The following is a 22,590-nucleotide window of genomic DNA, read 5'->3' as shown; positions in this document are numbered from 1 at the left end:
CTTGTAGATTGTGTGATTTGTTATTTGGATGTACTTAAAAAATATAATGTTTTGTGGGGAAAATGAAATGAAAATGATGAAGAGTTGAACTTATAACTGTCGGCACGCCTTATTATGGTGATCTTTCCTCCACTTTGATGACCCGGCCCCTTGGGACAATAGTGAGCATTTCATCTGTCAGGAACCCTTGTTATTTTGTATAGTAATTATAAGAGAGATCGATCTAATCCTTTCTTTTTACATTGATAAGAATGAAGGAAATGCTTGACTGCCTGTGCTCATCTTCGGTTCTTTGGCAATGCGGCAGTTTTGAGGATGGCAGTGTTTTACCGCCTGCCACACTCCGTGAGACATATGCACCTATATGTCTACCTATATACAAACTGTTAATTTTCTTTTTTATAAATAGCTTTGGTGTTTTTCTAAGTTCAACTGTCATTTCCTGCTAACCTGGCATACAATAATGTGGTTTCCAGGCAAAGAGTTAAGATCTTATCTACACACTTACTGTCAAATGGCTGCACATTTGATGGAATTCCAGGAATTGGCAGATTGTCATTTTCCACAGAAGTTTCAATTGAAATGTACACATCAGTAATTTTCCAACTTTCTGCATACAGTGCCATATTTTCAGAAACCTCCTTCATTTTCTATGAAATTAAATATACTCTTGACAAACATTCATTCTTATTAGAATTTTTTTTAACAAAAGCGTTCAGTATCTCCATTATTAACATAAAAAATCATAAAAATATACATTTTCTAAACTGTGATGCTGGCCATACACAAGGACGTTTGATATTTCCAACAGGAATGTTCATATCGTCACACTGTTAGTTTTCCACCTGATGTGCGTATCCTTTAGGACAGTGCATGTCGGACAAAGTCCTCTTGATTGAGTTAGTGCTCATTTTATGTTCCTTTGATTCCAGAAGCCATTGTAAGATTACTTGTGTCTTATATCAGTCCGTTCTCTATAGTAGCTGACCCCATGGCAAGTTTCATCTCCCACAACCTTGTAAATCAATGTGCTACTGGCCCATACTTAATTTCTAATATTCCTTCCACATAAGGCTAAGCATGGAATGTCATTGCTTATGGGGTTAAAGGGATATTATATTTCGGGAATCTTTGGAATTTTTAATATTAAGCCAGTGTATCATTGAAGTTGCCCGAGGCTTTTTACATAAGGTGAGCTCACATGTTTAAAATAAATACATTTCTTTTACTGAGAGTACTCCAGTTAATATTGAAATGTAAATCTTTAGCTACATCTAGGGTGCATAGCCGTCCTGCTTGGGGTTTTAGTTTCTTGTACACACCTTGCTCCCTTTTGGTGGAGATCCTGGGACCCTGCCGATGTCGCAGTACTTTAGGATTGTTGGTGTCTCTCATATATAGAAATCCTTTCATCGAACAAAAAAACAAAATTCCATTGTAATAAAAATTACATAGTAAGAAGTTTCTCACAGCCACCAATCAGGTTCAATACTACATTAGAATTAAATTGCTGATACAAAAAGCAAAGAGAGAGGAAATCACCTAGCATAGTAGTCTGTAAGTACACTCCATTGACCCTATGAGGAGTTCTCTGGATTGTGACTATAGTCAATCACAGATAAAGGGAAATTTATTTTAGCACAGTTGCAGGATTGCAATATTTTATGGTTTATTTTTACTTGTTGCCTGGAATTGCAATTTTTATGCAGTAATTAAGACAGTGTTCTTATATTTGGGTAAATGTGCATCATTCTTTTTTGTTTTTCTTATCAGAGAAAATTGAGCGAACAGTTCAGATTGAAGCCTCCACTGTGGAGATAGAGGAACGGGGAGTGAAGCTGCGCTTAACTGTAGTAGATACTCCAGGGTATGGCGATGCCATTAACAGCCAAGACTGGTAAGTTTTATAGAGATATTTCAATGGTGAACATAGTACTTTAATATTTTATCAGTGGGCCAAATTAGTTTTTTTTAAAGGGAATTTTCTTTGGTTTCGACTGGCTTCTTCTGCCTCATCAGAACCCACACTAAGCCTTGTGAAAGAAGTGGATGTGTATGAGAAGCAGCTGGTAGGACCTGGAGGGAGGCCTTGGGAACAAAGAGGGCATCATGTCCACCAGATGTGTTTTCATGCATTGTCCTGCTTTTTCCTTTGTAAACAAAAGGTATAGACATCAGAAAATCCATGGCTTTCGGTGTCTTCTCCAACTTCTTTTTTAATACAGTGCAAAATAAAGTCATGCACGTTGCATTTTGTGTGCATTGACAGGCATTTTGCTCAAATAAAATCTTTTAAAATGTATGTTGCTACAGTGTGTTAATATGAAATTGCACATGTAAACCATGCAGTGTGCTGGAAACAAACCCTAAGGGCTAGAAGTGTTTTTTTTCTTGATGATAGCACTTTTAACTGACCATGCCATTATATATTTTAAAAAAATGCTCCTAGAAATGCCTGCACATATTTTCAGCAGGCTCCTAAACCCTACTATCACAGCCAAATCCCAGCTGCTTCTAAAAAGCTAAGCCCCAACACTTGCGGGTAGTGGCTGAGATTGATGCTTAGCCACACCTCCACATGTTCCCTTTGGCCCATCACTATGAGGCACATCCTTGCTCAACAATAGCAATATGCCGGAGTCCAGAAATGTCAGGCAAGCTTCAGCACTATTGGGAGATGCTAAAGCTTTGTTCAGGATTCAGCATTAACAGGAAGGGATGGTATCCTACTGCAACTACAGGAAAGGTATTCTAGGTGCCTGCACTTTATACAAGCTGCTTCAGTTTGTTAAAAACTATGATAAAAAAACAAAAACGGCGTGCAGTTCCGTTCCCAATTCATACCAGACTCTATAGGTCTGGTAGGAATGTTAGGGGGTACCCCCGATGTAAAAGAAAAAAGTGTGTGGTTCCCCTACAAATTCACTCCAGACCCTTTAGGTCTGGTAGGATTTTTAAAGGGGACCCCAATGCCCCTTGGGGGTCCCCCCTAAAATCACATACCAGACCCTTAATCCGAGCACTGGCATTGCATACCATTGAGTGGGTGCTTTTTGAGGGGGGGACCACCTGGAAAAGCACCTTGTTTGCATGCCGATGAGGACAAGGGCCGCTTCCCCAAAAACCTTGCCCGGTGGTTGGAGAGGGCGGGTTTGCAGGCTTATTTGCTTCTGGGTATCCCCTTTCATAAAGGGGGCACCCAGATGCCACTCCCCCTTGGGAATGAGTAAAGGGTAGTTGTTATGTAGAGTTAAGTAAATAAAAACACCACACTTTGAAAAGGTCCTTTAATTGAACAAAAGACAGTTTTTGACCAGTCCTTTATTATATATAAAAAAAAAACATTAAAAAAGTTGTTCAACAATGCAATCCATCGTCCATAACGTCGTCCAGCGATGCAATGTAATCCAACATCAATCATGGGGTTGCGTCACCGGACTTGCTTTGCTCATTTGTTTACATGGCATTTTTAGTACAGTTAGCTGTCATGGCATTAAAACAAATGGGCAGTGCGAGTCAACGACTTGCTCCGCCCATTTGTTTACATTCGGGCTGTACCTGTCATTTTATCATGGGAGTTTGGCAGCAGCGGTCGGGTCGTGGGATTTTTTAAAAATATTTTGTCGAGACGGTGGCTGTCGTTCATCATGATTGATGTTGGATTGCAGCGCTGGATAACGTGATTGATGATGGACTGAAGAAGGTACCCAGATGTAGATGAGCACCCCTGTCCGCAGAACCCCACAACCACCGGGTCAGGATTGTGGTGAAGAGGCTCTTGGTTAGAGGAGGGTGAAGCCGATTTAAAATAGCCATACAGGGCTGCAGTGAATAGCTGAAGAGGCTTCAGCTCCCTTCACTTCAGTTCATTTGGCTGCCCCCTTAAATGTTGTTGGACTGAATTGAGTCTTGTGTGTGTCATTTAGAGCTAAATATGTAACTTGGGTTTTTTGTTTTTTTTCTTACTTTCACACGGATTGCTGACACTGACCATTTCCTACATTCAGAAAGGAAGGTGCTTGTTATGACTGCCTAGACCATATGATTTCCTTTTTCCTCAGTACTAATTCATGCTTGGATTCTCTTCCGCTTGGATCCATTTTTATTTGCCCCGTATAGGATTTATCGACTCCTACTCGGTTATCAAGTTCAACAAGTGCTACACTAATTGGGTCATTTAGATTTTACATATTCAGATGGGTGTAGTATTTTTAAAATGCAGTAGCTTATAGCAGCCAGAACTGCATAGTAATCATACAAATCAATAATAAAGCTGAATATTTCTGTCATACTCAGGGACACTAGTTAGAATTTGCATCTTCCGTGAGTCTGTGACCTAATGTTACATAAGTTCAGTTTTGAAGGCAGCTGTTGCCTTCAGCAGTCTAAGTGTTAAATTGGAAATCTGTGGCTTGCAGTGGGTATGTAGTGAACGATGTGCAGGAGTCCCCCCTTTCCTTCCGTTGCCGTCTTGCCCCTGCATGAGCTCCTGGCCAGATTATTGTGTTTCAAGCAGCTCTTCCTGTTGATTGTGTGCTAATTCAACTTGTTTATTACATTGAAATGTTTCTGGCTGCCCTACTTGGATCCTCGTGACAATGTGCAGGTCACTTGCATTTATCCTTATATGAAATCTGGAGCCGCAACGTGGATCTCTTATCACTGATTTTGTTATGGAGCACTTGATATGTACTTTTTAAACATTGAATTCATTTTTTCTATATCTAATTTTAGTGTGTTGGTTTGCAAATTGTTATTCATTTACTTAGAAGAAACCTATGTGAAAGATTACAGAATTTGTTCAAAAAAGTTTGCAGCACATGCAATAGAGAGCCTCCATAAAACAAACCTGATTGTATGTGCTATTATGTGCTTTGGGCTTTCATAGATGTTGTTGTCTCACATTTGTCGGATAAATGCACGTCATTTAAAAAAAGTGCTTTTTGGTGTGTGTGTTGTTATGTTGGCCCTTGTCTTCTACCTTTCTTCCAGTGGCGTAACAATCGCCATAGCGACCCAGGCGACCGCTATGGGGCCCAGGCACAGGGGGGCCCGACCAGGGCCGCCTGGGTCGCTATGGCATGTGGCGGTGCTGGCTGTCACAGACACAGCTCAGCAGCGGCCACGGCGCATTTCCCCTCATAGCCGCTGCGTCAGTGACAGCCAGTCGCTGCGGCAGATGAGGGCGGTGTTCGGAAATGGAGGAGGCGGGTCCCGCCTCCTCTTACATCACTGGCCAGCGACCTAAGAGCAGGTGGGACCAGTGATGTAAGAGAAGGCGATGCCCGTCGATAGCAGAGGAGGCGGGGGACGGAACAGGAGGCGGGGGCGCAGTGACCACCGAGGCGCAGACAGGTACGAGATCTTGGACCCTGCAGAGCCCACTATAGAGAGTCTATGGTGGGTTCTGCAGGGTCACTCTCTGCTGGGGCTCTGCAAGTAGCATGACTAGCAATCATGGGGCCCCATACAAAATTTTGCTATGGGGCCCTGTGATTTCTAGTTACGCCCCTGCTTTCTTCCATTTTTAGAAGTGCAACCTCCAACAGTCCCCTCACTGCATGTTGTGGTTCCAGTCATAAAGCAGTGATGTAGGCGTTAGCGAAACTAACCATGGCACTGTGGAGGCATCTGACACTCCATGAAATGTCGATGCTTAAAAGACTGACAGAGGCTGCAGTACTGGAATGGAAAGCAGCAGGAGACGCAGGCCACCGGAGAGGTGAGTATATTTTACAGCAGCAGCTGTTATCTGAGCCTACAGAAGACTGTAATGCTTTGTGGTTGGGTAAACCAGTCAGGTAGGTTTCCACTATATTAATCTCCGTTGTGAATAAGCCACTTCTGCAGATTTCTTTATTGCTGCTTCCATTTAGGTCTCTCAAACCAAATATATTCCATAGCATGCGGAAAGATATAGTTTCAAAAACTCAATTCCTATAGAGAATTTGGCAGGATTAATGTGTCCCTCCTCTCCCCCATGACAGTGTTTGGACCTGGCGATTGGCAGCACAGGCCTGTGCATTGCATCCTACCGAGGAGCACTGGGTAATTGTTAAAGGCTTTAAGAGAAAACAACAGAGCAGGCAGGGGTAACGTTTAGTATGGGGGGGGGATTATTAGAATTTAGAGAACCTATATGGGCAAAGAGACAGGTTTTCTTTGAACCCTTGCCACTCTTCCAAATGGCATGTGGCATTCAGTTCTTTATTGCCTTGGCTAGAAAAACAGCCTATGGTCTGGGTAAGGCAATAAGCAAGAAAAATAATAAATGTAGTAGTGTTTAAGACTTGTACAAATCCTGAGGCATCTGTAAACCTTGAGATGAACTTGTGTTTTATTAGTAAGCCAATGTTTTCCAGCTGTACTGACCTCTGTAAAATTACAGCAAGGATTTAGCTATATTATGATATATTAGATTTCAGTTACTAGTCTCTTCTAAATAAGATATTGGCTATTGCTTCACAGGAAAATTGAGCTGAACTCCAGACAAACAGATAGTTGAAATACATATATGGGTGCTGTCTTAAGCGCCAAAGGATTTATATTGATGACAATCTATTTCTGAGACGTAAGCTGGCCATGCACTAGTTCAGCTTGGCAGATTGAACAAGAAAAAAAATTAAAAACACTTAATTCCCTTTTGACTGACTGAAAAATCGACCTTTGTTGAATGTTGGTGGTTACCGAGGGGACCATACACTGCTTGAAATTTGGCAAGTCAGCAGGACTTGGCTGAAATATGAGCAGAGTATGGCCAGCTTAAAGTGATATTAAAGTCGCGTTCTGCCCCCCCCCGTTGTAATTCTGCTTTTAATACTTACCTACTGTGATGCCTCTTGCTGCAATCATCTTCTTCCTTCCACCCGTTTCCAGCAGTTCAGTGCTGGTGCCGTTCTCTGACCCAGCGCAGATTTCTGTGTCCCACAGAGTCTGTCCGACGTGCACGCTCCCGGCTGCGTACATTCACTGACAGTATCTCTCCTCCTCTCCCCGCTGGTGACATGGACTTTGCATGCACCCGCCCACATCATCCTTCTGCACCGCCGTTCCTATCTGTGTACTGCAGCCAGGAGCGAGCAGCGCAGACAGAGGTAAGTATTTACCTGTTTGGTAACGTTTTTTTATGTTTATGTTGTGGCATATATCTACTGCTTACTAGCAGTAGATATATGCAAAAAAAAGGAAGACTTTAATTCTACTTTTAACAGTCCTACTACACTGAACAGCCTTGCAATAGAGGAGTTTATACTCGATTGTTTATAGAGAGCTGTGGCCACCTGAAGAATCTTCACAACGAACGCTTTTGGGAGTGTGGAATGTCTGGTCACCTGCTGCGCACTGTGGGTCTATCTGCCAACTCCTTTGTCACTACTGTATCCTGCAGTGACCTAGTGCCGACAGTGCGCAATGGGGGACCAGCCATCCAACACACCCAGAAGAGTGTCTGAAGGGAAGATTCTTTAGGCAAATGTAGCTATTGAGTAGAGCAAAAGCTTTAGGTGATGAGAGTTGAGAGAGAACAATCTTCTATTGAAGTGAGTGTTTGTTTGTTTTTTTTATTTAAAAAAAAATTTTTTTCTTCTTCTTTTTTTTGAAGGAGACAGTCACTTTAACCCTTTTGTTGCCACTGTCATAAGTATAGGCAGGGCATTATTAGGCTTGTTCCTGGGCTCACCTTCCTCTCCTGGGAGCCTGGGACCACAAAAAAGCCAACAGGATGGTGACTAGGAGGAGATCTCCTCTACACAGTATGAATCCTGGAGCAGTATGTTCCGAGCACTCCGGGTTGACAGCTTTCAAAGCCTGACCAGAAGAGCTAAGTAAACAGCAGATCAGGGATTCTGTGTCCCCACAGGCAGAATGAAGAGGACATATTAGGGATCTCCGGTTTCAAAAATGAGTTTTCCACGTTGCTCTCTTCTACTGTTAGAATGTTCTTTGGCAGCATATTTGACTGCAGCAGTCCTGATTGGCACCCATTACTGTCTTCCCTTTTTCTGAGTTCGGTTATAAGGCTGCAATTAAAGTAACTCTAAACTCCGGAAAAAACATTTCAAAAATACATTCAAGTACCTTAACTATTAACACAAATGTATCTTATTTGTGTATCACTCAGCTGTAAATCCTCAAATCATCACTGAATGCATGCTGACATTGTCCTTCCTTCTGTAGGGTGGCTACTTTTATTCCCAATGGTCCCTGTGTGTGTTGTAAAGTAGTCACCGCTCCAAGCTCACTCCTGTGATGGACTATAATCTCGTGTTTAGTTCACTAATTTGTAGTGAGATTGTAGTCCATCACAGGAGTGAGCTTGGAGCGAGCGGCTACTTTGCAACACACACAGGGACCATGGGGAATAAAAGTAGCCACCTTCCAGAAGGAAGGACAGTGTCAGCATGAATTCAGAGATGATTTGAGGATCTACAGCCGAGTGATACATGAATAGGTTCCATTTTGTTAATGGTTCAGGGACTGGAATGCATTTCTAAGATTTAACTCCTGAGTTTAGTGTCACTTTTAATCAAATTCACATCTTTAGCGGCATTTAAAATACTGTATATTCTTTTTAGTTCAGCTTTAATTTTTGTAGAATTCCTAATGAATGACGTGAAATAAATGAGAACTTTAAAGAGATGTCATTCCTAATGTGGTTTATGTAACAAAAAAAGAAATACATTTAACAGAAGTACAAGATAACATGAGATGTGAGATCATTTCCTGCCTCTGAGGTCACTTCCTGTTAGGTGTTTTGTTGGTTATGTGGTTCACTGACATTCTGAGCTATTGTGTCATGCAGTGGGAAGCACCTGGTTTCTGAGGGCATATCCTGTGATACGACAGAATGCCCCAGGAAACTGAAAAAAACACAGTTTTGAAATAGCATAACTATTCATGAGCGCTTAAAATAAACCTCATTAGCTCATAGAATGCTGGCATGTCATAATGGAATGGATGGCTTAACTTTACACTACATTTATCCTTGCTAATGCTGGAATGAAAGATATTTGAAAAAAAATTGCCATTTAAGGTGAAGGATTGTTGCATCGTTATTTTGAACAGGAATTCAGCTAGTTTACTAGTTACAGATCAAAGCCCCTCACAATTATGACATTGCTTAAAAGAGAACTATGGGCAAAACTTTTTTTTGCCCATAGTTCTCTTTAGAGTCACAGGTGGACATTTTAGTAATTTCCTCCTGTGAGCCAAAACTCAGCATACAACAGGCTTTTGCTTGCTATATGCTGACAGTACAGAGCTGCGCTGCAGCCAGGAAAGATCCAGACAATATTGTTGGGATCCACCCCCACACCTGATTGACAGCCGGCTTCACCTCTGTAGAGTCAGAGCCAGCTGTGCCCACCCTCTGTCCAGTCAGCGCTGGAGGAACGGAGAGGGTAGGGGGGAATCCCTGCGCGGAGCGGTGACTGACGGTCACTGCTCTCTGCCGGGAGAAGATCGTGAACTGTTTGTGATCAGCGGTGATCACAGCTTCAGTGTCGCACGTCGGCTCTAACTATTTGGATGAGTGTAGTTCACCTCATCCCATATTTCTCCTTTTAAAGAAGAACTTTAGGCAACATTTTTATTAACCTTTGCAGCGGGGCTACCCCCGCACTGCAAGGGTTAACTGCTTGTTTGTGTTTAGGGATTACATTAAAAGTTATACACACCTGAACCTCTGATCCAGTTTCCACTTAGACCGGTCCTTCCAGTCTCTCTCCCCCTCCTCTGCAGCAGTCTAAAGGTGCCCATACACTGCTCGATTCTCGAAATCCCGCGATCGTACGAGAATCCAGCAGTGTGAACGAAGACGTGCGACCGTTTCTACTGTACGGTCGCACGTCTTTTGTCGAACCAGCATGCTCGAAAACCCTCCGAGAATCGTACGATTGTCGGCGGGTTTTTAGCCTGCTCGTTCGACAGCTGCGGAATGGGCCGGTGTGCGCACGCGCACACTGCCCGTTCTGCATTGCGGTCATCGAAAGCCCGCCCCACAGCGGGGCGGGCTTTCGATGATTGCAAGTACGATCTGCCTGTCCAAGATGGGCAGATCGTACGAGCTTTTACTAAGCTTACGACCATCGCAAGACAAAAGTCTTGCGATGGTCGTAAGGTGTATGGGCACCTTAAGTTTCTTGAGTCGTCATGTTCTATAGACCGTTTATAGAATGCAAGGACACCAAGGAACGAACATATCAAGTTTCTAGTGTAGGTTACATATTTTTATTATTATGGCTTTGTGTGCTCTAACCAGGGCCCTGTGTTTACTCCGCGATATATGTATTTTCTCCAGGAAGTCCTACCATATTGAGCTGTCTCATTTCCTGAGGTTTGATGTTTCTGATATTGTTGGTAGAGAAGGATGAGCATCTGTTAACGCAGCTGGCTGTGAGCCTCATTCTGCTCTGAACTTTTCCTTACACGTTTTAGCTCTTTTATTGCATTCTAATACACACGGCTGACACCGCAGGCAATGTCTAATAAATAGGACTGCAAATCTATTTGGCTTTATTTCCCCCCCCCCAGATAAAAATGTAGTGAGTGCATGGGCGTACAGGGCAAGCAATACAACAAGAAATGCCTCCTACTGTAGCAGATGTGGTCCTATAGTAAATAAGAATTCATATCTACAGAAAACAATATTGTACAACTCAGAATCATTTGCCATTTAAAAGAAGACAAGAAATAAAACTTGTTGGCACCCCTCCATTGAAAAAGAACCCACAATTTACTCTGAAATAACTTGAAATGACCAAAGTAATTGGCATCCATCAATGTTTGTTCTGTATTTAACAAAAAAAATAGACTGCTTTTGATTCAACACGATATTTTAAAATGTATAACAAAATAAAATAGTTTGGATTAAAATGATGTAGCCCTTTTTTTAAAGTATTTTTTTTAACCTTTTTGCCCAAACACTTACAGTTCTGTTTCCAAACAGCTTAGCTACATCTCTCTCAGTTCTACGTCCCTGAACTTCCTGTCAATAGAATCACGAGGGACATAGCAGCCTGCAGCAGCTGAACATCTACTAGCTTGCAAAAGGGAGGAGCAGGGAGCAGAGGATTGGCTTATAATTTTCTTTCCAGTCTCGTAAAACAACTCTCTCCTTTGCTTTCTTTGGTTCATGTTCAGTATGGTGCACACGATGATACCAAACAGCAGAGTGACTAGATTTCTTCAATTAAATAGACTGACCGATTACAAAATTGAAGACCTATGTGATATTACAGAAATTCTATTATCTTAGCTATTTTTATATTTTCTTGGGGTACCAACTAGGGATGCACCGATACCAAGTACCATACTCAGTACAAGTACAGATACTTTTCCAGCTCCAAGACTAGAAAAAATTTGAAAGTTAGGAGGCAGCTGTCATTTGTAAGGAGCACACGGAGCTCCGGGGATTTGTACATCTCTGTTTTAATGTATGATTTTGTTTTTATAAATATATATAAGGGATGCACCGATACCATTTTTCCAAGTACAAGTACCGATACTTGTCCAAGTACTCACAGATACAAGTACTGATACATTTTTGTTTTTTGCCATGTGACAGGTTTTCTAAAACAATACAGACTAATGATTTCAGGACAGTGGTGCTGCGCCAGAGCCCGGTCCCAGCTGCAACCCTGGTACTTCTCATGAAAATGGCAAGTATCGGCACTGGTATTTGAAAAGTATCGGTGCATCCCTAGTACCAACAGATCTGTCCAGGCCATTTTAAAATATAGCAATAAATGATCTCTTTTCACACATTCTTTGTTTTACTCAGACATACCAAAAACATGCAGGTATACATGAGACAATTGCCTTTAAAGTGTTAGCAAGCAGTAGATATATGCAAAAACAAAACATTTTCAAACAGGTTAAAACTTACCTGTGTCTCCGCCGCGCGCTCCCATCCGAACATCTGAAGAGTCTCAGGTGGCCGCAAAGGATCTTGGGGCGGGCGCATGCCCAGTTCAGATCTTCGGCTGGGAGACGAGGAGAGACGCAAGGTAAGTCTATGGAGCAGCGTGCACCCGCATGCAGACACCGTGGGACAGGAAGTGCCAGCTAGCACAGAGGAGTCAGCGCTATATTGGAGACCATCACCAGCGCTGGAAGGACAGTTGAAAACTACAGCTGTAAGGGTACCAACAAATTTGTCCACAACTGTATAATCTTTTTTTTTTTTAATGTTTTGTGTAGTCTTTACACTGGTGATGAATTGATAAAAATAAGTAATGCCATTTACTTATAAACTCTTTAAAAACAATTAAATCAATGTTTTGTTTTTTTCTTGTTCCCAGTTTCAAAACAATCATTCAATATATAGATAACCAGTTTGAGCGCTACCTGCATGATGAGAGTGGTCTGAACAGACGGCACATCATTGATAATCGTGTTCACTGCTGCTTCTATTTCATCTCACCTTTTGGACACGGGTAAGCTGATATCTTGGAGCTCTTTTAATGTTTATTATGTTATTCAGACTGGAATTTCCGATTATATGAGGCACAAAATCATTCCTGCCTACATGCATGTGCTCTTGCAGTGTGTGCACATCATGTTTATTATGTTATTTAGAGTGGAAGTTCCGATTATATGAGGCACAAAATCATTCCTGTCTACATGCATGTGCTCCTGCAGTGTGTGCACATCATTGCTCAGGCTGCCTGATAATGACACTGTCCAAAATGCCTGTGCATGGAGTGTCGGCATTACCCCATACAGTCGGCACTAGAAATATATGTGACGGGGAGACAATGCAGAAGGGCAATTGGGGAACAGAACGCTATTTCCCAGCAAGTGCTTGAACAAGGACTCTCAAGGCTCGATGAGCAGGTGTTATTTTATTGGAAACTGTAGATTTAAAAAAACTGAAATTAAAAAAGAACTATGGCCCAACCTTCTTTTTTTTTGCCATACTTCTCTTTAGTCTGACAGTAGGACATATACTTATGTCCTCCTGTGACCCAAAACTCACCATATAGCAGCCTTTTGCCCGCTATATGCTGACAGTGCAGAGCTGTGTGTTTCAGCCTGACAGTATTGTCGGGATCAACCCCACTACCTGATTGACCGCTGGCTCTGCCTGCCCCCTCCCCCATCCATCCCTCCAGTCAGCGCTGGAGGAATAAATAGAGTCTAGGGGGAATTCCTGTGGGGAGCAGTGACTGACTATCACTGTTCTCTGCAGGGAGATAATCGGGAACCGAGCGATTGGCTGTATGTGATCGCTCAGTTCTCTATCAATAGAGCCAACGTGTGACACATAAAATGAAAATAGAGCCGACGTGTGACACAAAATGGAAAGCCCATCTTCGGGCAAAAAAAACCAAAAACCTCCTCTTGCAGTGGGGGTACTCTTGCACTGCAAGGGTTAACTGCTTGGTTATGCCTAGGGGACCAGGGTAAAGAAGTTTTATGTCCCTGATCCCAGTTCCCACTGGCTTCAAAGCAGCGCTCACAGCCCCTCCACTCTGGCGTTTGGACACCCGATGACCTGCATTAGACATGAGGATGCCAGGGGACAATCCACGAGCCTGTGTGGCGTGGGAAGAGGTACGTTCTGACCACTGGGGGAGCCGGGATCATGTAAGTAAATCTGCATTTAAGAATCCCTTAGGCCCCGTTCACACTGAGCAATTTATCGCACGGTAATCCGCGCGATATTGCTCTCCAATACATCTCAATGGGGCTCTGTCTGTCGCTGTCGCGGGTCGTGCGTCGCTACAGCAGGACCCTTTTTGGAGCGGATTTTGCCGCGATTCTAGTCTTTTAATGCAAGCATTTGCGCGACAAACGTGCGATTTGCAATCGCTCAGTGTGAATGGGGCCTTAGACATAAATGAGCAGTTAACCCTTGCAGCATGGGGGCAGCCCCACTTCAAGGGGAGGGTTTTTGTTTTTCCCGAGATGGGCTTTTAATATATCGCATCTTACCAGTCCTTAGATGTGATGGCTGCAGTAAGTTTTTTTCCCCCTATATTTTTACCTGGTAATCCTGCAAATTGCTTTAAAACTGACACATATCTTCCTGGAACATCTTTTTTGGTACCTTGGGATTTTGTGTTTGTCTTGTTGAATATATTTTTTTTAATGTTGCAGTATTTATTAGAGGTGCACCGAAATGGAATTTTCAAAAACTAAACCGAAATAAAAAAAATTGTCTGGCCGAAACCGAAAATGTTTCAGGGAAATATTAGGGGTCTAAACAGACCCCTGATATTTCCCTTTTATAAATAGAAAAAGAGATAGAGGACTTTGTGTTCTCAATCTCTTTTTCTGCAGCCCCTGTTATCAATGAACTGAATACCTCTATGAGTGTTCCTGTTCATTCATAACTTGAGAATATAGTGTGTTTACTATAACCACAATCATGAACAGGAGGGGATGTAGATCACTTCCCATTCATTCATAATTGAGGATATAGTACACATACTCTGTCCTCAATTATTTACAAACCGCTGAGTGTTTGCATTGGCTCTCCTTTCTGGCAGCTGTCACAGGAGGCTGGGCGGCGCTGGAGGAGAGCTCAGCCGCCTGTGACAGCGTTTGGCTGTCTCCGCCCCCACACCGCTCTGCCCGACTGTGATAGGAGGCTGAGCGGTGTGGGAGGAGAGATGCCAGCCGCTCACAGCGTTCTCCTTCCGCAGCGCTCGGCAGGCTGTCGCACTTTCTCTCCTCCCCGCTGGGACACAGAGCAGCGCCATTGCGAGGAGGAAAGAAAGCAGGGATGTGCCGGTGTATCGGCAGGAAAATTGCACTTTCGGCATTTAGCCAAAAGTGCCATTTGCTGCCGATATATCGGTGCATCCCTAGTATTTTATTATATTAAATGAATCCTGTGAAAAAAGGAATATTGGGTGCTGTCATTGTTGACTTGTTTGCGGTATAAACTATGGAGCATTCAGTAACTACTTGTAGCAGTTACTCATGATGCATTATTGCGTATACAATGTTGATTTTTGCAGAGGTGATTTTCTGCATTCTGGACACGGCCATATTACTCATTCTAGTCTAATAATTTTTTCCCCCCCCCCCAGACTGAAGCCGTTGGATGTGGAGTTCATGAAAGCTCTTCATGGAAAGGTGAACATAGTGCCTGTTATTGCTAAAGCAGACACCCTGACTTTGAAGGAGAGAGAGAGGCTTAAGAGGAGAGTAAGTACCACTTTGTGATGAAAATCACAAGGATCAAGTAATCATAAGACATTTTATTAACCCCTTCATGACCAGTGACATACAGTGTAGGGGGGGAGCTGGGGAGGAGATTGGCGAACCTCTGTTACCCGATCTCCTCCCCGTACTATGGGACTAGGAGCGATGCAAATTGCATCACTTTCGGTCCCATAGCTGTCAGTGCTGGGCTCCTTAAGCCCAGCAATAATCTATTAAAGTGCGATCTGTACTTCAATTGCTTATTTCAAGTGGAAAGGTGGCACTGGGGGTCTTTTGGACCCCCAACATCACCTTGAAGAGGACCTGTCACCACCAATCTGCTATCATGTGATGGCAATAAAAATAAAGTAAAAAAAATAAATAACAGTTTTTAAAATTAATATTAAATAAATGTAAAAATAATAAAACGTGTCGGGTGCGTCTACGTATGAGAACGACGATCGCGCTACACGTGTTTGGTATCGCTGCTCATGACGGAGTGAGGGCAATAGTTCTAGGGCCAATATTTATGCGCATGTCTAAGCTGATTACCTGTGGGGGCTTTTAAAGCGTCGTCTATGGACTTTTTGGGGTACTGAATTTTGTTGCAGTTTCACGGACACACACAATTATTAACCTGTGCTTGTTGGGTATCTATTTACTCGTTGTAACCTCATCTTTTATATTTATATATTTTTTAAATGGGTATTTTATTGTTTTTTGGGGCATTTAAGTGCATTTTTCACAACATTTTGGGGTTTGATAAGGAGTTGCGCTAATATCATGCAACATAAAAATTTGCAACTGCCACCATTTTATTCCATAGAGTCTTGGCTTTCAGAAAATATATAATGTTTGGGAGTTTTAAGTAATTTTTGGGCCTAAAATGTGGACTACATCATGTAAACAAAAAATGAAAAAAAGGCCTCTGTCATGAAGGGTTTAAGCATATTCATGTATTTTATTTATTTTTTTAGATGAGATTGTTGAGGTGTATCTGGGGTTGATTCATTTTGACACATACCAAATGACTACCACATGTCTATAAAATTGAATATTTTCCTTGTTTTGCCTGAAAATAAGCTGCTGATGAGAATCACTACCTGGGTGTTTTAGGTTTGGGAATTTTTTGGTACAGGAAGTCCCTTAAACCCAGCTTCCCCTACCCCTTTCTTTCTAGGTCTAAAAGGAAACCATAAAATCTTTATCACAATATTGTGTGCGCCAGACACAGGGCTGCGTGTGACTTTGTGTTTGGCAAGCACAGACTTTGTACAGAACAAAGGCAATTCTCCCCTTGTCTTCCTTGGAAATTAAACGTTAGCGCTCCTTGGCCGTTATTATAACCTATATATGCGTCATGATATATTAGCTTAGGTTATTGCAGACATGGTTGCCACAGATTCTGTGCTATAGTCTAATGACTTAGTGGCCAATCAAAACTTTCCCTGGGATAGTAAAACATCAACCAAGGTACAAGGAGGAAGAGCTGTCTTTGTTCTGTGTAGCAATTTTGTACATCTCTCATTGCTTCACCCATTATAGTGATTACTAAATAAAAACATTTTTTAAAATATTTTTTAGGAAGGTGAATAAGAATTCCTCTATTAAGCCATTAGGTGGAGGTTTAGGCTCCAGCATCTCCTTGGCCCCTTTGTTGTAAAATGCATGTTTCATTCAGTCAGCGCTCAATATCTTTAGCTGAAAATGTACCCCTACATAAATGAGTCAGGATCTTGGGCTTCTTCTCCCTCCTCTCTGACAGAGGTTTCCTGCCAGAAAGGAGATAACTGCTTTTTAGACAACTTTGTGCTCTGGGAATCCTTTGTCCTGTAATAAATATTAATTTGTAAGCCAAAGATTCTATATGTAGCATAAAAACAGCTATAAAAGCATCGGTTTACAAAAATAAATATTTAGTGAATTTGTCAACTAGAAGGTTCTACCCCCCCTGCCCAGTGTAAGTCACATATTCAAATACTTTTAGCCCTGCGTAGCTACAGTCAGATGTGCTGACAGTATCCCACCACTCTCCAGTGTTTTACCTAGCCTTAGTCAGCTACTAGTGTTTCGCCTGACCCTTTTACACATGGCTCATTAAAGCCCCCCTTCCCGCAGCAAAAGCCACACACCTAAGTGCTTACCTTCAGCCATGTTCCAGAGATCTTCACTGTGCAGCCCTGCCCGCATCTGGTGCCTTTTGCATCTCTCTCCATTCATTCATGTGCCCTGGTGGTAGCCCAAGCCATCCAGAAGTTTTTGGCCCCAGCCATAGAAATAAATGAGGTGCCAGCACAAAACGCAGTGCTGGGCAGAGCTGTATAGTAAGAGCTTTTGTTTGCTCAAAGCAGGTCACAAGGTCAGCTGCAAAATAACATGCAACCTGTCAATGACTTCTGAATGATGTCAGAAGCATTTTATACTAATGTCAGACTGATGCCATCAGCTGTTGAATAGAGCTGCATTTTGTCAGCGATGGAATGGTAAGTATTTCATCTTTGCAGGTGTGAGAAAATGTCTAACAGGCGACAGTGTCCCTTTAGATATTGTGACACAGTGCACAGAATGTGTGTAGTCAAACTCTGCAAGTATGTGCCTTCCTTAGTAGAAGCTTCCCACCATATATGTTAGTTGTTTTGGTGTGCTGGTAATCCGACTTGGTTTCCAGAAAATATTGTAAGTAGTATTTGGTCTTTAGTTGTAGAACCAGATTATACAGTGATTCACTTAGCATGCTGTCTTTTCACTTAATCTTACTGTGCTAGTAGCTGGGAGCCAAGCAGTTAAATAAGAGGTATTTAGGAGGCATCTCTCAGCTGATTTACTCAGTTAAGCTCAACATTGTAATCCTGCATTGCTAATTTACCAACAGGCATCCCCTGCCTGCCCAATACCATCAGAATGTTACAGACCCTCTTTGATGACAGTAGAGCATGGCTGTCTGAGTCCAGATTGTACTTTTTGATGTTCATATTGAAAATTGGGGAGTTTAGGATACAGAACATCATGTGTTACTAGAATTTTATTAAACGTTCATGTTCATAAAATTGATGAACTCTGTACAGAGTGTTCAACCTTGAAGTGTTGCTCTTATTCTTGTTAAAGTGTTAAAGAGCGGTGGTTGGCATCTTTGTAATATAAAATGTTCTGAACATGATGACAGCAAGTTCTAAAATACGTCAGCAACTTTTTGTGATTTCTTTTTTTTTGTAAACTGTTTTAAATCCTCCTTTCAAGAATTTATCACCCAAACAGTTATTTCACAAAGGGGAACTTCAGACGTCTACAAAGCAATTTTTATATCTAAAAGGACCACATATTGTTAACTCTGTTCAGGCTTAGTATGAATATGGAGTTGATATGCCTGTAAATGAACTGATATGATTTGGATTGGTGTATGGCCAGTTCTAACCATGTCGTAGCAGAGCTGTTCAAAAATAGAAAAGAAAATGATTCTCTACCCCGTTATGCAATAGATGTACTCCTCATTCTGTTGTAAGCCCTGCTGTGAGCATGATCTAATATGCGGGTTGAGCATGGACACCAGGTTATACAGTGCTGGGGACGTTATCGGTGTGAAAAGCCTAGGATTTGCCCGTTGACATAAGAGTGCGGCCAACTCCACCGAAAGTCCATGGTCCCATCGCACTCCTGACCGCAAAAAATCCTTTGAAGAAGTGGGTGCTTCGGTGGTCAACGGGTGGCAGCCGTAACAATCGTGAGCAGAAACAGAGACACCGGCACTCCAAATTGGCAAGCAAACGTCTATTTATTGACGTGCAGCATAACAAAAAATAGCACAGACACAATCCAAGTGCCCTCCGACTCTTCTTGGCTTCCAGAGACATCCTCGGTTCGGCTGAGCTGTCATGTCAAGTCAAGGTTTGGTTGGGGGAAGGAGAGTGGCACAAGCAAATGCTGCTGGTTGTGTTCACGTGGTTATGGTTTTCAAAGCAAATGTTTTCTAAACTGTTTTTGGTAAGTTCCCTCTTCTCAGTCAGTCAATGCAGATCTGCTTGCCATCACAGACCTAAAACTGTTCCCTGATCCAGTGGAAAAAAAGCAGTACTAGGCAACCAAAAGTGTCCCAGTATTTACAGGACTCAGTTATCTGATTTTACATGATGTTTCTTCATCCCATGGGACCTATTTTATTCTGAAAATGTTCAGTTTTTCTGATGTTGTGCTGTTAGCTGGTGTCCCGCTGGGTAGATCAGTATGCTGAATTGTGCACGTCTGCCTACTGCCAGGAAGAGGAAGAGCTCAGAGAACCGGAAGTTGTCATTTCGTTTTCGTTCCGGTAACTGCTCTAGTATTTCGTTTTCTTTTTGTTTTCGTTTTTTTTCCGTTTTTTCTGACAAACAGCCAAATGTCGGGGGAAAAAAAACTGAAAATATTTTGTCAACGAAATTAACACGAAGTGTAGTATGGTTTTGGCAGTAATTTTTTTTTCTAAAGCTAAACTCCAAACACTTTTATTTGAATATATTCCTCAATAGGTTAAGTGTGCATGAAATGCCCTTCCAAACCCAGATATTACCTTGTAACTGTGACATCATCACTAGGGATGCACCGATACCGTCTTTTTGGTATTGAGTGCGAGTACCGATATTTTTTTCGGTACTCGCCAGTACCAATACCGGAAATCCCATTAAGGAATCCAGGTGGTGTGTAATGACTCGCCACGAGGCTTCTCGATTAGCAGGGAAGCCGTCTCTATGCTCCCTCATCACCAGGTGACGAGAAAGCATGGAGCCGGCTTTCTGGCCAATCGGGAAGCCAGGCGCCATGTAATGACGTGTTGCCCGGCTTCCTGATTGGCCGGGATGCCGTCTCCTTGCTACCTCGTCACCAGGTGACGAGGGACAATGAAGCCAGCTTTCTGGCCAATCAGAAAGCTTGGGGGCGTTTATTGACACGCTGCCTGGCTTCCTGATTGGCCGGGAAGCCGGCTCCATGCTCTCTTGTCCCAAGTGACGAAGGCCAATCAGGAAGCCGGGCAGCGTGTAATGACTCGCTGCCTGGCTTCCTGATTACGGAAGCTCAAGTATCGGGCCAGTCATCAGAGGATTTGGCCGAGTACGAGTACTCGGCCAAATACTCGGCATCGGCACCGATGCTAGCATCGGTATTGGTGCATCCCTAATCATCACCCTGCAGGGCATAATTTGTGGAAGGGACTACCCTCTACAGGCTGCTTGCATCAAACTACAGGGGGGTGGACACAAGACCAGTCACCCTGCATAGGGAGAGAGAGCAGCAGTGACTGGTCTTTATTACAGGAAACTCTGGGAAAACTCCTGCACAAAGGCAAAGTCAAGGAGTTGTTTCATGCTGGAAGAAATACACAAAGGACACCGTCCTTTGTAAAGTATACGACTGTCCTGACTTTAGAACTGTCCTGTGCTGCTGTTCATTGCTGTTTCAGTCACAGCTGAGTCTCTGCAAAATCAGTTTGCTGTTTCTCAACTGGGGCCTGTTCTTAATTTTCTGTTCCTCTTTAACTGTGAAACTGATTTCTTCCTCCCTGGAAGTGCTCTGGAGGTGTTCTAACACTCCCCTGCTGGTTCTTATTGAGAATTGCTACTGGACGCATCCTCGGATGTCATGCCCAGGAAAGATATTCAAAGTTGTAATTGGGAATTGTTTGAGCATAACCTCTCTGAAATTCTGCTCCTGTTCCTGTGACCCGATAGTTGTTTACCACCTGTCTGTTTTTCGATGCTCAGCGTTTGCTGCAAGCTCCACACTTTTGCTTATCTGGCCTCCATCTTGCCTCACAATTCTGTACCTTGACTTGTTTCTGTCTGCTTTTGCCAGTCTGGGTGTATCTGTGGGCGGCAACCTGGGAGCCATCCGCAGCAAAGCCTTAGATTTGATGCCCCAAACTTGTTCCCAGTCTCCTTTGAGTCCACCTGCAACTGCTTCTAGTGAAAAAGAAAGAACAAAGTTTACTGGCCACAGCATACCCACCCTGTACATGACAGTAAATGTGTGCTTTAAGGTGACATTAAAGTAACCCCCCTCCCTCCCCCCCCAATGCTGCTTTAAGTACTTACGTCCTTCCAGTCGTTTTCAGCAGTCCCTCCAGCGCTGGTGCCCGGTCACTGTTGGAACCGATAAAATTGACATCTATGATACAGCTTTGATGCAAAGGTTCCTTGATTTCCTGAACTGAATCCGCACGTAGCTTCCTGTGTGATCATCTGTGCTAACCTAGCTCGCAAGTAGGAACAATGGTGACCTTGGTGACCTCTTGGACAAGACAAGTTTTTCTGGACTCTACAATCAAGAATGTGATTCGCTGAGGTCTGCTGGAGAGGAGTTTTCTGAAATGGAGAAAAACCCATGGCATGTGTGACTGAGTGTGAGAGAATGGTGTAGCTAGCTGTAGTATCCTTAAAGGAGAACTATGAGATGAGTGATTTCCACTCACCTCATAGTTCTAGCCGACCTGTGACAATGAGACTGCCACAGGTCGGCTCAGTAGAACACATGCCAGGCTCGCTCACCTCTCGATCCTGTCACGGCTCTCTGCCGTGACAGGGGGAGGGGCTGGATTCGCCTCTCTCCGCTCCGATCTGCCAGCGCTGACTGGCGGAGCGGACAGGGGAGGGGGCGGGTACAGCTGGCTCTGCCTCTAGATAGGCAGAGCCAGCTGTCACTCACGCAGCTGGGCAGATCCCGTCATCTACGCCGGGATCCGCTCCGGCTGCGGCGTCTCAGTATACCGCGAGCTGTAGCTTGCGGTATACTGAGCTTAGGGTGATGGGAGGACGCTAGTTTGTGTCCTCCCGTTACCCTAAGGAGAACTATGGGGAAAAACACTGACCCCATAGTTCTCCTTTAACCTCAATTCCTATCCCTCCGGATACCCCCTCCAATTCCCTGTTTGTAATTAGAATGTATGTATATCCCTTTTTGTAAATAAACCCAACACTTATTTAAGATTCAGTTGTTCATCAGTAATTTAAAGCACCCCCAATTCAGAGCACATTCTACAGTCACTAATCCAGCGCAGACTGCCGTCTCCTTCTGTCCCACGGAGGCTGTCCGATGTGCACGCTCACGGCTGCGTGCATTCACTTGCACAGTAGCTCTCCTCCTCTCCCCGCTGGTGATCTCCACTGCACATGCGTCCGCACACATCCTGCGCAGCCATTTGAGAAGCTGGATTTTACAGCCAGGAGCGAGTGGTGGAGACTAAGGTAAATTTTTGTGGTAACTTTTTATTTTGCATACATCTACTGCTTGCCAGCAGAAGATGTATGTAAAATAAATTGAGATTTTATTGCCACTTTAACCTCTTGCCGTCTGCCCGTAGTAAAAAAACGGACGGACGGCACTGCAGCATCTGCGGGTTGCCGTCTCCAGACGGCAATTTTTTTCTGCTCGCGCGCGCCCCCTAGCGGGCACGCACGGGCAGAAAAGACCCGC

At 43.3% G+C, this 22,590-nt stretch overlaps 1 protein-coding gene across 2 annotated transcripts in view; it reads left to right on the top strand.

Annotated features, from left to right (window-relative positions):
- Nucleotides 1-22,590, top strand: part of LOC108787423 (septin-2A) — an 86,930-nt gene that overhangs the window by 22,091 nt on the left and 42,249 nt on the right. For both annotated transcript variants that reach the window (XM_018556978.1, XM_018556977.1), the window contains exons 5-7: nt 1,774-1,897; nt 12,300-12,434; nt 15,039-15,156. In XM_018556978.1, coding sequence (XP_018412480.1) covers nt 1,774-1,897; nt 12,300-12,434; nt 15,039-15,156 — 377 coding nt within the window. The remainder of the gene's footprint in view (nt 1-1,773; nt 1,898-12,299; nt 12,435-15,038; nt 15,157-22,590) is intronic.

This window comes from Nanorana parkeri, unplaced genomic scaffold, assembly GCF_000935625.1.
Source record: "Nanorana parkeri isolate BGI_ZX_2015 unplaced genomic scaffold, ASM93562v1 scaffold260, whole genome shotgun sequence".
NCBI classification, from domain to species: Eukaryota; Metazoa; Chordata; class Amphibia; order Anura; family Dicroglossidae; genus Nanorana; species Nanorana parkeri.
This window is presented reverse-complemented; position numbering and strand designations above follow the sequence as displayed.